The 16,325-nt window shown below is 47.8% G+C and overlaps 1 protein-coding gene across 1 annotated transcript in view; it reads left to right on the forward strand.

The window, feature by feature from the left end:
- The window catches only part of LOC144484659 (uncharacterized), a 121,369-nt gene that overhangs the window by 81,619 nt on the left and 23,425 nt on the right, over positions 1–16,325 (forward strand). Inside the window, exons 5-6 of the mRNA XM_078203127.1 lie at positions 10,777–10,895; positions 15,064–16,056. Of these exons, the coding sequence (XP_078059253.1) occupies positions 10,777–10,895; positions 15,064–16,056 (1,112 nt within the window). The remainder of the gene's footprint in view (positions 1–10,776; positions 10,896–15,063; positions 16,057–16,325) is intronic.

Genomic DNA, 16,325 nt, shown 5'->3' on the forward strand with positions numbered 1-16,325 from the left:
AAAGGGTGTGAATGGCCAAAAGAGAGAGGTGGGGGGGGGGGGGGGGGGAGGGGGGGGGGGAGAATGAATGGGACAAGGTAAGATTTAGCAAAGGGGGAGAAAAGGTAAGGGAAGGGGAATAAATTAGGGGGAAAGAGTGGGAGGGGGGAAGAAAAATGAAGAAACGCAATAAAGAAATAAAAAGAAATTAAAGAAATAAAAATACATATTTTTGTCGTCTCCTTATGTCATCTTCACAACTTTCCTACCTATCTTTATGCCATTAGCCAAATTAGCAACCACCCACTCAGTCCTTTCACCCAAGTCTAAGGGCTAAAAGGGGTCACGAGAACGCATTGGGCAGCAGGATTAAGGAAAATCCCAAGGCTTTTTATACATATATAAAGAGCAACAGGGAGAGGGTTGGCCCACTCAAGGACAGTGGAGGGAATCTATGCGTGGAGGCAGAGGAAATGGCGATGTATTAAATGAGTACTTTGCGTCCGTATTCACCAAAGAGAAGGACTTGGTGGATGATGAGTCTGGGAAAGGGTGTGTGGATAGTTTGAGTCATGTTGAGATCAAAAAGGAGGTATTGGGGTTCTTGAGAAACATTAAGTTACTCAAGTCCCCAGGGCCTAAAGGGATATACCCCAGAATACTGAGAAAGGCAAGGAAGGAAATTGCTGGGGCCTTGAGAGAAATCTTTGTATCCTCACTGGCTGCAGGGGAGGTTCCAGAGGATTGGAGAATAGCCAATGTTGTTTCTTTGTTTAAGAAGGGTAGCAAGAATAATCCAGGTAATTACAGGTCGGTGAGCCATACATCAGTGGTAGGGAAATTATTGGAGAGGGTTCTTCGAGACAGGATTTATTCCCATTTGGAAATAAGTGGACGTATTAGCAAGAGGCAACATGGCTTTGTGAAGGGGAGGTCGTGTCTCAGTAACTTGATCGAGTTTTTCAAGGAAGTGATGAAGATGATTGATGAGGGCAGGGCAATGAATGTTGTCCACATGGACTTCAGTAAGGGTCCCTCATGGCAGACTGGTGCAGAAGGTGAAGTTGCATGGGATAAGAGGTGAGCTGGCAAGGTGGACACAAAACTGGCTCGGTCATGGAAGACAGTGGGTAGCAGTGGAAGGGTGCATTTCTGAATGGAGGGCTGTGACAAGTGGTGTTCCTCAGGGATCAATGCTGGGACCTTTGCTGTTTGTAATATATATAAATGATTTGGAGGAAAATGTAACTGGTTTGATTAGTAAGTTTGTGGATGACACAAATGTTGGTGGATTTGCAGATAGTGATGAGGACCATCAGAGGATACAGCAGGATATAGATCGGTTGGAGACTTGGGCGGAGAGATGGCAGATGGAGTTTAATCTGGACAAATGTGAGGTCATGCATTTTGGAAGGTCTAATACAGATAGGAAATATACAGTAAATGGCAGAACCCTTAAGAGTATTGATAGGCAGAGGGATCTGGGTGTACAGGTACTTAGGAGCTTAGGAGAGCTAGGAGGGGACATGAGAAGTCCTTGGCGGGTCGGATCAAGGAAAACCCCAAGGCTTTTTACTCTTATGTGAGGAATAAAAGAATGACCAGGGTGAGGTTAGGGCCGGTCAAGGACAGTAGTGGGAACTTGTGTATGGAGTCAGTAGAGACAGGCGAGGTGATGAATGAATACTTTTCTTCAGTGTTCACCAAGGAGAGGGGCCATGTTTTTGAGGAAGAGAAGGTGTTACAGGCTAATAGGCTGGAGGAAATAGATGTTCGGAGGGAGGATGTCCTGGCAGTTTTGAATAAACTGAAGGTCGATAAGTCCCCTGGGCCTGATGAAATGTATCCTAGGATTCTGTGGGAGGCAAGGGATGAGATTGCAGAGCCTTTGGCGTTGATCTTTGGGTCCTCACTGTCCACGGGGATGGTGCCAGAGGACTGGAGAATGGCGAATGTTGTTCCTCTGTTTAAGAAAGGGAATAGAAATGACCCTGGTAATTATAGACCGGTTAGTCTTACTTCGGTGGTTGGTAAATTGATGGAAAGGGTCCTTAGGGATGGGATTTACGACCATTTAGAAAGATGCGGATTAATCCGAGATAGTCAGCACGGATTCGTGAAGGGCAAGTCGTGCCTCACAAATTTGATAGAATTTTTTGAGGAGGTAACTAAGTGTGTTGATGAAGGTAGGGCAGTTGATGTCATATACATGGATTTTAGTAAGGCGTTTGATAAGGTCCCCCATGGTCGGCTTATGATGAAAGTGAGGAGGTGTGGGATAGAGGGAAAGTTGGCCGATTGGATAGGTAACTGGCTGTCTGACCGAAGACAGAGGGTGGTGGTCGATGGAAAATTTTCGGATTGGAGGCAGGTTGCTAGCGGTGTGCCGCAGGGATCAGTGCTTGGTCCTCTGCTCTTTGTGATTTTTATTAATGACTTAGAGGAGGGGGCTGAAGGGTGGATCAGTAAATTTGCTGATGACACCAAGATTGGTGGAGTAGTGGATGAGGTGGAGGGCTGTTGTAGGCTGCAAAGAGACATAGATAGGATGCAAAGCTGGGCTGAAAAATGGCAAATGGAGTTTAACCCTGATAAATGTGAGGTGATTCATTTTGGTAGGACAAATTTAAATGTGGATTACAGGGTCAAAGGTAGGGTTCTGAAGACTGTGGAGGAACAGAGAGATCTTGGGGTCCATATCCACAGATCTCTAAAGGTTGCCAGTCAAGTGGATAGAGCTGTGAAGAAGGCCTATAGTGTGTTAGCTTTTATTAACAGGGGGTTGGAGTTTAAGAGCCGTGGGGTTATGCTGCAACTGTACAGGACCTTGGTGAGACCACATTTGGAATATTGTGTGCAGTTCTGGTCACCTCACTATAAGAAGGATGTGGAAGCGCTGGAAAGAGTGCAGAGGAGATTTACCAGGATGCTGCCTGGTTTGGAGGGTAGGTCATATGAGGAAAGGTTGAGGGAGCTAGGGCTGTTCTCTCTGGAGCGGAGGAGGCTGAGGGGAGACTTAATAGAGGTGTATAAAATGATGAAGGGGATAGATAGAGTGAACGTTCAAAGACTATTTCCTCGGGTGGATGGAGCTATTACAAGGGGGCATAACTATAGGGTTCGTGGTGGGAGATACAGGACGGATATCAGAGGTAGGTTCTTTACGCAGAGAGTGGTTGGGGTGTGGAATGGACTGCCTGCAGTGATAGTGGAGTCAGACACTTTAGAAACATTTAAGCGGTTATTGGATAGGCACATGGAGCACACCAGGATGATAGGGAGTGGGATAGCTTGATCTTGGTTTCAGATAAAGCTCGGCACAACATTGTGGGCCGAAGGGCCTGTTCTGTGCTGTACTGTTCTATGTTCTATGTACACAGGTCACTGAAAGTGACAACGCAGGTGGAGAAGGTAGTCAAGGAGGCATACGGCATGCTTGCCTTCATTGGCTGGGGTATTGAGTTTAAAAATTGGCAAGTCATGTTGCAGCTTTATAGAACCTTAGTTTGACCGCACTTGGAATATAGTATTCAATTCTGGTCACCATACTACCAGAAGGATGTGGAAGCTTTGGAGAAGGTACAGAAAAGATGACCAGGATGTTGCTTTGCATGGAGAGCATTAGCTATGAGGAGAGGTTGGAGAAACTTGGTTTGTTCTCACTGGAACGACAGAGGTTGAGGGGCAACCTGATAGAAGTCTACAAGATTGTGAGAGTGGATAGTCAGAAGCTTTTTCCCAGGGTGGAAGGGCCAATTACTAGGGGGCATAGGTTGAAGGAGTGAGGGACAAGGTTTAAAGGAGATGGATGAGGCAGGTCTTTTTACACAGAGGGTGGTGAGTGCCTGCAACTCGCTGCCGACGGAGGTAGTGGAAGCAGATACAATAGTGACTTTTAAGGGGTGTCTTGACAAATACACGAATAGGATGTGAATGGAGAGATATGGTCCCTGGAAGGGTAGGGGTTTTAGTTAAGTCGGGCAGCATGGTCAGTGCAGGCTTGGAGGGCCGAAGGGCCTGTTCCTGTGATGTAATTTTCTTTGTTCTTTGTAAGTCGTCTATATCAACTATAAAACATTGGAGCCCCAGCACTGTAGTCTTTGACAGAGCACTCATTACATCTTGACAACCAGATAACGACCTACATATGTCGAGTGTTTCCTGCTAGCTCGCCAATCTTCTATTCACGCCAATATGTTATCCCCACAGCATGAACTTTTATTTGTTGCAATAACCTTTGATGTGGCACCTTATCAAATGCCTTCTGGAAATCTAAGTACATTACAATGTACTTTAGGGAAGGAAATCTCCCATACTTACCGAGCCTGATTCTCAACTGTGCTCCAAGGGCACCTGGGGATGGGCAATAAATGCTGGCCAGGCAGCGACGCCCATGTCCCACGAATGGATAACAATGTGTGGAATGTACAGACTGGGGGCACAATGGGTGGGGGCGGGGCTCGCGGGTCCTCGCGCCTGAACCCGGAAACGTCACCGTGGAGCAGAGTGATTGCTATTGGGTGATTGAGGCAGGGCTCCATTGTGCCGTCACAATGACTCAGAGGGGCGTTCCCAGCACACAGTGTCCCATTGGCAGCAATATCACTGGTTACAGAAGCAGCACACTGCGGATTGGACACCAGCTCAGCGCGGCTAGCGGTCAAAGCCCCGCCCACCCCCACGTGGGCTCGGGTTCCGCCCCCTCATTGTCCACATGGCAGATTGACCAATGGCAACGCCTGGAGGACCGGATGAACGCTGGTCCTCCAGCCAATCAGAGTCTGGGCCTTGTGTCAATGGCTGCGCGGAGCTTCCATTGTCTGTCTAACAAAGCTGCTGCTCTCTCTCTGATTGAGCTTCAGACAGACTCAAACCTGTGTGGTAGGGCCTGGGTGGGATTGTGGTCGGTGCAGACTCGATGGGCCGAATGGCCTCCTTCTGCACTGTAGGGTTTCTATGATTTCTATGATTCCTTTTCCTAAAAAGAGGACAGACTCAAACCTCCTGTCTCCAAACCTGTGAGTAAAATACTTTCTTTTCTCCCCCTTTCCATTTCTTTTCTCATTCTGGAGGAAATTGGGGACTTGCAGCAACTGAAGGGAAAGGAAGTGAATCCAGGGAGGCTGCAGACTCTGGAAAGATTGGCCCAGGTCTGTCTGTCTCTCTTTTTTAAAGATATTGACATCCTTTCCTCCCTCAGCTTGACTCATTTATTTGTCTGGATAAAGCATGGTCTCTTTCCTGATGTTCACAATTAAAAGGATGTTTTCTCCAGGAGATGGCTGACATTTAAGGGCACAGTAAATTAATATTGTGCACATGAATGACCTAGACATGTCAGACTTATGATCAATAGAATCATAGAGTAATCAAATCCTACAGTGCAGAAGGAGGCCATTCGGCCCATCGAATCTGCACTGACCACAATCCATAGAGGTTTACAGCACGGAAACAGGCCCTTCGGCTCAACTTGACCATACTGCCCTTTTTTTTAAAACCCCTAAGCTAGTCCCAATTGCCTGCATTTGGTCCACATCCCTCGATACCCATTGTAACCATGTAACTGTCTAAATGCTTTTTAAAAGACAGAATTATACCTGCCTCTACTACTACCTCTGGCAGCTTGTTCCAGATACTCATTATCCTCTGTGTGAAAAAATTGCCCCACTGGACCCTTTTGTATCTCTCCCTTCTCACCTTAAACCTATGCTCTCCAGTTTTAGACTCCCCTACATTTGGGAAAGATATTGAGTATCTAGCTGAGCTATGCCCCTCATTATTTTGTAGACCTCTATAAGATCACCCCTCAGCCTTCTACACTCCAGAGAAAAAAGTCCCAGTCTATCCAGCCTTTCCTTATAACTCAAACCATCAAGTCCCGGTAGCATCCTAGTAATTTTTTTCTGCACTCTTTCTAGTTTAATATCCTTTCTATAATAGGGTGACCAGAACTGCACACAGTATGCCAAGTGTGGCCTTACCAATGTCTTGTACAACTTCAACAAGACGTCCCAGCTTCTGCATTCAATGTTCTGACCGATGAAACCAAGCATGCTGAATGCCTTCTTCAACACTCTGTCCACCTGTGTCTCCACTTTCAAGAAGCTATGAACCTGTACCCCTCGATCTCTTTGTTCTGTAACTCTCTCCAATACCCTACCATTAACTGAGTAAGTCCTGCCCTGGTTCAATCTACCAAAATGCATCACCTCGCATTTACCTAAATTAAACTCCATCTGCCATTCGTCAGCCCACTGGTCCAATTGATCAAGATCCCATTGCAATCCGAGATAACCTTCTTCACTGTCCACTATGCTACCAATCTTGGTGTCATCTGCAAACTTACTAACCATGCCTCCTATATTCTCATCCAAATCATTAATATAAATGACAAATAACAGTGGACCCAGCACTGATCACTGAGGCACACCGCTGGTCACAGGCCTCCAGTTTGAAAAACAACCCTCTACAACCACCCTCCGGCTTCTGTCATCAAGCCAATTTTGTATCCATTTAGCTACCTCAGCCTGGATCCCGTGAGATTTAAACTTATGCACCAACCTACCATGCGGGTCCTTCAAAAAACTCAATCAAATTTGTGAGACATGATTTTCCACTCACAAAGCCACGCTGACCGTCCCTAATCAGTCCTTGCGTCTCTAAATGCCTGTAGATCCTGTCTCTCAAAATACCTTCCAACAACCTACCCACCACAGATGTGAGGCTTGCTGGCCTGCAGTTCCCAGGCTTTTCCCTGCAGCCCTTTTTAAACAAAGGCACAACATTTGCCACTCTCCAATCTTCAGGCACCTCACCTGTGACTATCGATGATTCAAATATCTCTGCTCGGGGACCCGCAATTTCCTCCCTAGCTCTCCCACAATGTCCTGGGATACACTTCATCTGGTCCCGGGGATTTATCTACCTTGGCCCTATCCTCTTAACTCCAACTAGCTTTTACCCTGCTAGTCCCCCAACACTAAGGGGCAATTTAGAATCCACCTAACCTGCACATGTTTGGGAGGAAACCGAAGGACGCGGAGGAAACCCACGCAGACATGAGGAGAACGTGCAGACTCCACACAAACAGTGACCTAAACCGGGAATTGAACCCATGTCCCTGGCGCTGTGAGGCAGCCGTGCTAACCACTGTGTCACTTTGCTGCCCTCTAATTTCACAGATGTCACCAAAATTGATGATGTGATGAATAGTGAGGAGCAAAGCCTTAGATTACAGGAGGATGTAGACGGGCTGGTTCGATGGACAGAGCAATGGCAAATTGAATTTAACCCTGGAATGTATGAGGTAATTCATTTATAGAGAACTAACAAGACAAGGGAAGAAACAATGAATGGTCGGATGCTAGAAGTACAGAGGACCAGACCTTGGGGTGCATGTCCATAGGACCCTGAAGGTGCCAGGACTGGTAGATGAAATGGTTAAGAAGGAATATGGGATACTTTCCATTCTTAGCTGAATATAAGAACAAGGAGGTTATGATGGAGTTGTGCAAAATGCACACAGCCAGAGTTCTGTGTGCAAATCTGGTCACTACACAAGAGGAAGGATGTGATTGAATGAGAGAAGGTGTGGAGCAGATTCGCCAGGAGTGTTTGCCTTGGCTGGAGTGTTACATGTATGAGGAGAAGATGGTCAGGCTGGAGTTGTTCTCCCTGGAGCAGAGAAGACTCAGGAAGGGATTTGATTGAGGTGTACAAAATTATCAAGGCCGTAGATCGGAAGGAACTTTTCCCTTTGCAAACGGGTCCATAACCAGGGGGCAAAGATTTAAGGTAAGGGGCAGAAAATAAAGAGGGGATTTGAGGAAAAACATTTTCACCGAGAGGGTGGTGGGGATCTGGAACTCTCTGCCTGAAAGGTTGGTAGAGGCGACAACCTTCACAACATTTAAGAAGCATTTAGATGAGTAATTGAAACGTGATAGCACACCAGGCTATGGAGTAAGTGCTGGAAAATGGGATTGAAATAGATAGGTGCTTAATAGGCGGCACAGACAAGATGGGCCAAAGGGCCACTTGCTATGCTGTAAAATTGTATGACTTTATCAAGACAGAGATGTGTCTGGTGTTCTTATATGGCACAGATTAGATAGATTATTCATGGCTTTGTAATAAAGTACATTCTGATTATTTCTAGTCATGGTCAGTACAGCACAGGAGTCCATTCAGCAACTTGAGTCCTTGCTGACCGTCTGTCGAGTAATTCTGTCAGTCTGGAATGGCTTCTGTAACCTGGCAGCACCCATCCAATCTCATCTCAAAATTATTGATCATCTCTGCTTGACTACCCTCATAGGCAGCAAGTTCAAGACCATGATCAATCACAACCCCCTGTATCTTAACCAACTGAAGGAATCATAGAAACCCTACAGTGCAGAAGGAGGCCATTCGGCCCATCGAGTCTACACCGACCACAATCCCACCCAGTCCCTACCCCCACATATTTTAACCCACTAATCTACGCATCTCAGGACTCTAAGGGGCAATTTTTAACCTGCCAATCAACCTAACCCGCACATCTTTGGACTGTGGGAGGAAACTGGAGCACCCGGAGGAAACCCACGCAGACACGAGGAGAATGTGCAAACTCCACACAGACAGTGACCCGAGCATCGAACCCAGGACCCTGGAGCTGTGAAGCAGCAGTGCTAACCACTGTGCTACCGTGCCGCCCAGACATTAAACACATTGTTAGTCCAGTCAGATAGACATATATCTGTCTGACAGCCTGCATGGAGATTTCCAGCTCTGTGCCCAGGACAGGAAGCAGTGAGCATGGATCTGTCAATCAGCCTCAATCAGCACCTTCAGGAGAATTGGGAGGGTGAATATTAGATACAGCAGAGTGAGAATGGAGGGAGAGTGTGTGGGATGGAGATTTACAACTTTGGGAATGAGAGAGAAAATAATGTTCTGTTCTGAATTTCTATCCTGCACCGACAGTGATGACTTTTGTAAACTCCTTTTACAGGATATCAGTGAGGATTTACAGACAGAAATCTCAAACCAAACCATCAACATCTGACAGAGTAACTCATTCATCAGGACCTGAATATCATTGGCCTTTGAATCTGGAAGGAGAAATGTTTCTCTATTCTGTCTGCTTCATAAATGTTTAAACATCAGTGTGACTGGGATAGCACCGAACAACACACACACACACCCGAGTGAGAGTGTTCCAGTGCACTGAGTGTGGAAAGAGCTTTAACCAGTTACACAGCCTGAAAATTCATCGCAGCATTCACAGCGGGAGAGACTGTACCCGTGTTCTGTGTGAGATTTAACTGATTGTTTAACCTGGAGAGTCACAAGGACACCCGCACCATGGGGAGACTGTGGAAATGTGAGGACTGTGGGAAGAGATACAGAATTCCATCTGAGCTGCAAATTCATGAATGCAGTTACAAGGCGGGGACACCATTCACCTGCTCTGACTGTGGGAAGGGATTCACTCAGTCATCCAGCCTGCAGAGACACCAGCGAGTTCACACTGGGGAGACACCATTCACCTGCTCTGACTGTGGGAAGGGATTCACTCTGTCATCCAGCCTGCAGAGACACCAGCGAGTTCACACTGGGGAGACACCATTCACCTGCTCTGACTGTGGGAAGGGATTCACTCTGTCATCCAGCCTGCAGAGACACCAGCGAGTTCACACTGGGGAGAGGCCATTCACCTGCTCTGACTGTGGGAAGGGATTCACTCTGTTATCCAGCCTGCAGAGACACCAGCGAGTTCACACTGGGGAGAGGCCATTCACCTGCTCTGACTGTGGGAAGGGATTCACTCTGTCATCCAGCCTGCAGAGACACCAGCGAGTTCACACTGGGGGGACACCATTCACCTGCTCTGACTGTGGGAAGGGATTCACTCAGTTATTCCAGCTGCTGAGTCACAAAGTCACTCACAGCCAGGAGAGACCCTTTAAATGCTCTGACTGTGGGAGCGGATTCAAAAGCTCTCGGGTACTGATTTCCCACCAGCGCATTCACACTGGGGAGAGACCGTTCAGCTGCTCTCACTGCACAAAGAGATTTAGAACATCATCCAACCTGCGAGTGCACCAGCGAGTTCACACTGGGGAGAGACCGCTCCTTTGTTCTGAGTGTGGGATGGGATTCGCTCAGTTATCCACTTTGCTGAGACACCAGCGAGTTCATACCAGGGAGAAGCCGTTCACATGCTCAGTGTGTGGGAACAGCTATGTTCACTTATCCAGCCTGCTGAACCACAACGTCACTCACAGCAATGAGAGACCCTTTAAATGCTCTGACTGTGGAAGCGGATTCAAAAGCTCTCAGGAACTGGTGTCCCACCAGCGCATTCACACTGAGGACAGACCGTTCAGTTGCTCTCACTGCATAAAGAGGTTTAGATCATCATCCACCCTGCGGACACACCAGCGAGTTCACACTGGGGAGTGGCCATTCACCTGCTCTCAGTGTGGGAAGGGGTTCACTCAGTCATCCCACCTGCTGAAACACCAGCGAGTTCACACTGGAGAGAGACCATTCACCTGCTTGGTGTGTGGGAAGGGATTTGCTCAGTTATCCAACTTGCTGAGGCACAATCTCACTCACACCAGTGAGAAACCCTTTAAATGTTCTGACTGTGAGAGCGGCTTCAAAAGCTCTCGAGAACTGAAGTCCCACCAGCGCATTCACACTGAGGAGAGACCGCTCAGCTGCTCTCACTGCACAAAGAAGTTTAAATTGTCATCCGGCCTGCGGGCACACCAGCGAGTTCACACCGGGGAGAGGCCATTCACCTGCACCGTGTGTGGGAAGGGATTCACTCAGTTCTCCAGCCTGCAGACACACCAGCGAGTTCACACCGGGGAGAGACCATTCACCTGCTCCGTGTGTGGGAAGGGATTCACTCGGTCATCCCACCTGCTGAGACACCAGCGAATTCACAAGTGATGACAGGGGTTGGATTCTGTTGTTATTGCTGCTGTTAATCACATCCAGGACTGAAGCATGTTCATTCTGACAGTGGGTGAAGTGGGAGGGTTGGAGGGTATCTTTCTGCTGGACTGGCCGGTCTCATGACTTTGCTTCCAATGGGCTGATGCTCTTTGAGCCTGGGAGAGCACATTTCCACTGAAATGCTCCACAAAGGCTGATGAAAGACATATATTTTATCCTGGATGTAAATAGTTTTTCCCACCACTACAGACAGATCTAAAATAAATAAACTTGTCTCTGTTCCATTGAGTCTACAGCACAGGGCCGGGCCAGTCGTGTAACTAAGTCTGCACGCTAGATTTTAGTGAAACCCAACCATTTTCAGGTTAATTTCAATTACATTCACAGAAATGAAAGGTCAAAATGTCATTTTGTTCTTGCACTGAGATAAGAAGCCGTTTAATGTTCAGTATAATCACTCGCATGTATTCATGAAGGGTTATTACATCAATAGGAATCAGCCAGAAACAGGCGACTGACCAAATAGTGAACCTCAGTTAAGTTTCAATTGAAGGATAAGTTATTAATAATCAGCAGTTAATGGGAAGTCACTTTGGGATATTTCTGTATTTCTCCATCAGCTTTTCTTATGAGGACATGAAGGTGGTGTCAGAGCTGGGAAAGAAATGGGATGAGCCTTGGACTCTCTCCCTATCAGGAACACACACACTGTCCTTGACTGTTGAGTCTGTCTGAATGAATGGAACTCCTGTAAAGACATCAAGATAACAGACAGAGCTGAAAGGAAGGCATTGTCCTAAGTTGAAGAGCTTGTGCGTGATTAGCTGGAACCAATGGAGTTGACTCTATTGACAAATTATAGACCAATTAGCCGTTTCCAACCACTTCGAGTCATAGAGGTTTACAGCATGGAAACAGGCCCCTTGGCCCAACTTGTCCATGCCGCCTTTTGTTTTTAAAAAAACCCTAAGCTAATCCCAATTGCCCGCATTTGGCGCATATCCCTCGATATCCATCGTACCCATGTAACTATCTAAATGCATTTTAAAAGACAAAATTGTACCCGCCTCTACTACCACTTCAGGCAGATTGTTCCAGACACTTATCACCCTCTGTGTGAAATAATTGCCCCTCTGGACACTTCTATATCTTGACATGTGCCTGAGGTGGGCTCACAACATCTTTTGAGTGTAAAGAGAGGGATCCACCTTTGTGAACATGGAGTGTGGAGAAGCGGTTTGGATCTTCAGGGACAGTTGAGCTTCCTCCTATCAGCGTGAAGGTTGTTTCCAATAAAGCTCGGGGGCAGATGAGTAGTTTGTCCTGGCACTGGTTCAGTGATGGGTTCCCTGCCAGTCGAAACCCCAGGAAGGTGCAGCCTGTGCTTCTCAGAGGCAGTGACTGTTTCTCTGTCAGCCCCAGGAGTTCACGTTGTCGTCCACTTCTCTTGGATTGATCACTGATTAGAAAGTGTGGAGTTGGTAGAGTTTCATTGATGAGTAAACTTTACCTTATTTCCCACTCCGTTAGTTAGGTGATAAAGAACAAAGAAAATTACAGCACAGTAATAGGCCCTTCGGCCCTCCAAGCCTGCAACGACCATACTGCCCACCTGAATGAAAACCCTCTGCCCTTTCCGGGATCATATCCCTCTATTCCCAAGTTATTCATTTATTTGTCAAGACACCCCTTAGAAGTCACTATCGTATCTGCTTCCACTACCTCCCCTGGGAAGGGGAGTTTCTAAATGTTACATATAAACAATAAACTTTGATAGTATTGACTGATTTGGTGTCTGACTCTTTGCTTGATGGTTGAATCGGTGCAGACTCAATGGCTGAGTGGCCTCCTTCCACACTGGAGGAATTCTATGATTCTCAATGGAGATCACAAATGCTGACAATACTCCCAGTGCAGTATAACCACGCTTCTGAACAAGTTGAATATAACATCCCTGCTGTTCAATTCTATCTCTCGAGAATGGAACCCTATTTATGGGCCCCAGACCTGAGGGAAGATGTGAAGTTCTTAGAGAGGGTGCAGAGGAGATTTGCGAGAATGGCAACTCACATCATTAAAAGGTACCTGGATCAGCACTTGGCAAGTCAGAACATTTAAGGCTATGGGCCAGGTGCTGGTAAATGGGATTAGGTGGGAGGTCAGGTGTTTCCTGCGTGTCGGTGCAGATTCGATGGGCCGAAGGCCCTCTTCAGCACTGCACGATTCAATGATGAGACAATTCAGTTCGTTGGAGAGACTGGAGGAGCTGAAATTTCTCTCTTTAAATCAGTGAAGACATTAGGGTCTAGAATGGGGTCATTCGGTCCACTGATTCAATGCTGGCACTTTGCATGTCAAACTCTTGTCCGTTCTATTTATTGACAGATCCATGCTCACTGCTTCCTGTCCTGGAGTGGAGATGCCGGCGTTGGACTGGGGTAAACACAGTAAGAAGTTTAACAACACCAGGTTAAAGTCCAATTTGGTAGCAAAAGCCACACAAGCCTTTGGAGCCTTAAGCCCCTTCTTCAGGTGAGTCGGAATTCTGTTCACAAACAGGGCACATAAAGACACAGACTCAATTTACATGAATAATGGTTGGAATGCGAATACTTACAGCTAATCAAGGCTTTAAGACACAAACAATGTGAGTGGAGAGAGCATCAAGACAGGCTAAAGAGATGTGTATTGGACACTTTCAGCTCTCTGTGTCCTGGACACAGCTGGAAATCTCCATGCAGGCGGCCAGACAGATATATGTCTATCTGACTGGACTAACAATGTGTGGAATGTACAGACTGGGGGAACAATGGGTGGGGGCGGGGCTCCTGGTTCCGCGCGCCTGAACCCGGAGACGTCACCACGGAGCAGAGTGATTGCTATTGGCTGATTCAGGCAGGGCTCCATTGTGCCGTCACAATGACTCAGAGGGGCGTTCCCAGCACACAGTGTCCCATTGGCAGCAATATCACTGGTTACAGAAGCAGCACACTGCGGATTGGACACCAGCTCAGCGTGGCTGGCGGTCAAAGCCCCGCCCACCCCCACGTGGGCTCGGGTTCCGCCCCCTCATTGTCTACATGCGGGAGATTAACCAATGGCAACGGGTGGAGGACCGGATGGGCGCTGGTCCTCCAGCCAATCGGAATCCGGGCCCTGTGTCAATGGCTGCGCGGAGCTTGGTCCATTGTCTGTGAGTAAAGTGTTTGAATTCTGCGCTCCAGAGGACTGTGGAGCCTCAGTCATCAAATATTTTCAAGAGAGAGATTGATAACTTTTCAGGCATTGAGCAACCTGGGGGATAGTTTGGGAAATAGTGGCCCTATGGAAATAGTGTGAGGTCGATCAGCCAATTCTCAATCAATGGTTGAAGCAGGTCGATGGGCTGAATGGCCAACTACAGCTCCAATTTGTTATGATTTCTGTGCTGCACAGGAAGCAGTGAGCATGGATCTGTCAATCAGCCTCAATCAGCACCTTCAGGAGAATTGGGAGGGTGAATATTAGATACAGCAGAGTGGGAATGGAGGGAGAGTGAGTGGGATGGAGATTTACAGCTTTGGGGAATGAGAGAGGAAAGAATGTTCCATAGAAACTAGAATTGTCTGTTCTGAATTTCTATTTCTATTTCTAACTCATTTTACAGGATATTGAAAGAGGAATTACAGGCTGAAATCTCAAATGTCACGTCTAGATCTGGCAGTCATATTCCTTGGGAGTGAAATATCATCGGCCTTTGAATCTGGAAGGGGAAATGTTTGTCCAGTCTGTCGATTTGAAAAAAAATTCAAGCATCAGTGTGACTGGAAAAGCACCAACACACTGCCACACTTGAGTGAGAGTATTCCAATGAACTGACTAAAGAGCTTTAACCAGTTACACAGCCTGAATAAATGTCACACCATTCACAGTGAGGACAGACCGTACTGGTGTTGTGCCTGGACGAGGTTTCAACTGATTGTCCACCCAAGAGAGCGGCAAGGACACCTGCACCATGGAGAAACCATGGAAATGTGCGGATTGTGGGAAGAGATACAGCGCCCCATCTCAGCTGGGCGCTCATCGGCGCAGTCACACTGGGGAGAGGCCGTTCATCTGCTCTCAGTGTGGGAAGGGATTCACTCTGTCATCCAGCCTGCAGACACACCAGCGAGTTCACACTGGAGAGAGGCCATTCGCCTGCTCTCAGTGTGGGAACAAATTCACTCAGTTATCCAGCCTGCAGACACACCAGCGAGTTCACACTGGGGAGAGGCCGTTCACCTGCTCTCAGTGTGGGAAAGGATTCAGTCAGTTGTCCAGCCTGCAGACACACCAGCGAGTTCACACTGGGGAGAGGCCGTTCACCTGCTCTCAGTGTGGGAAGGGATTCAGTCAGTTGTCCAGCCTGCGGACACACCAGCGAGTTCACACTGGGATGAGGCCATTCACCTGCTCTCAGTGTGGGAAGGGTTTCACTCGGTTATCGAACATGTGGAGACACCAGCGAGTTCACACTGGGGAGAGGCCATTCACCTGCTCTCAGTGTGGGAAGGGATTCAGTCAGTTTTCCAGCCTGCAGACACACCAGCGGGTTCATACTGGGGAGAGGCCGTTCACCTGCTCTCAGTGTGGGAAGGGATTCAGAGCTTCATCCAGCCTGCGGACACACCAGCGAGTTCACACTGGGGAGAGGCCGTTCACCTGCTCTCTGTGTGGGAAGGAATTCACTCGGTCCTGCCACCTGTGGAGACACCAGCGAGTTCACACTGGGGAGAGGCCATTCACCTGCTCTCAGTGTGGGGAGGGATTCAGAGCTTCTTCCAGCCTGCGGACACACCAGCGAGTTCACACTGGGGAGAGACCGTTCACCTGCTCTCAGTGTGGAAAGGGATTCACTCGGTCATCCAGCCTGCGGACACACCAGCGAGTTCACACTGGGGAGAGACCGTTCACCTGCTCTCAGTGTGGGAAGGCATTCATAACTTCATCCAGCCTGCGGACACACCAGCGAGTTCACACTGGGGAGAGGCCGTTCACCTGCTCTCAGTGTGGGAAGGGATTCACTCAGTCATCCCATCTGCGGAGGCACCAGCAAGTTCACACTGGGGAGTGGCCGTTCACCTACTCTGTGTGGGAAGCGGTTCAGTGATTCATCCAGCCAGCAGAAACACCAACAAGTTCACACTGGGTGGAAACCATTCACCTGCTCTGTGTATGGAAAGGGGTTCTCTCGGTTATTCTGCCTGCAGACACACCAGGGAATTCACACTGGGGAGAGACCGTTCAGCTGCTCTGTGTGTGAGAAGAGATTCAGTCTTTCATCTCAGCTGTTGGTACACCAGCGAGTTCACGAGTGGTTCCAGTGGTCGATTTTGCTGTTATTGTTTCTGCTTTCAATTATATTGGTCAATGGG

The sequence above is a fragment of the Mustelus asterias genome, unplaced genomic scaffold (genome assembly GCF_964213995.1).
Source record: "Mustelus asterias unplaced genomic scaffold, sMusAst1.hap1.1 HAP1_SCAFFOLD_122, whole genome shotgun sequence".
In the NCBI taxonomy this organism is placed as follows: Eukaryota; Metazoa; Chordata; class Chondrichthyes; order Carcharhiniformes; family Triakidae; genus Mustelus; species Mustelus asterias.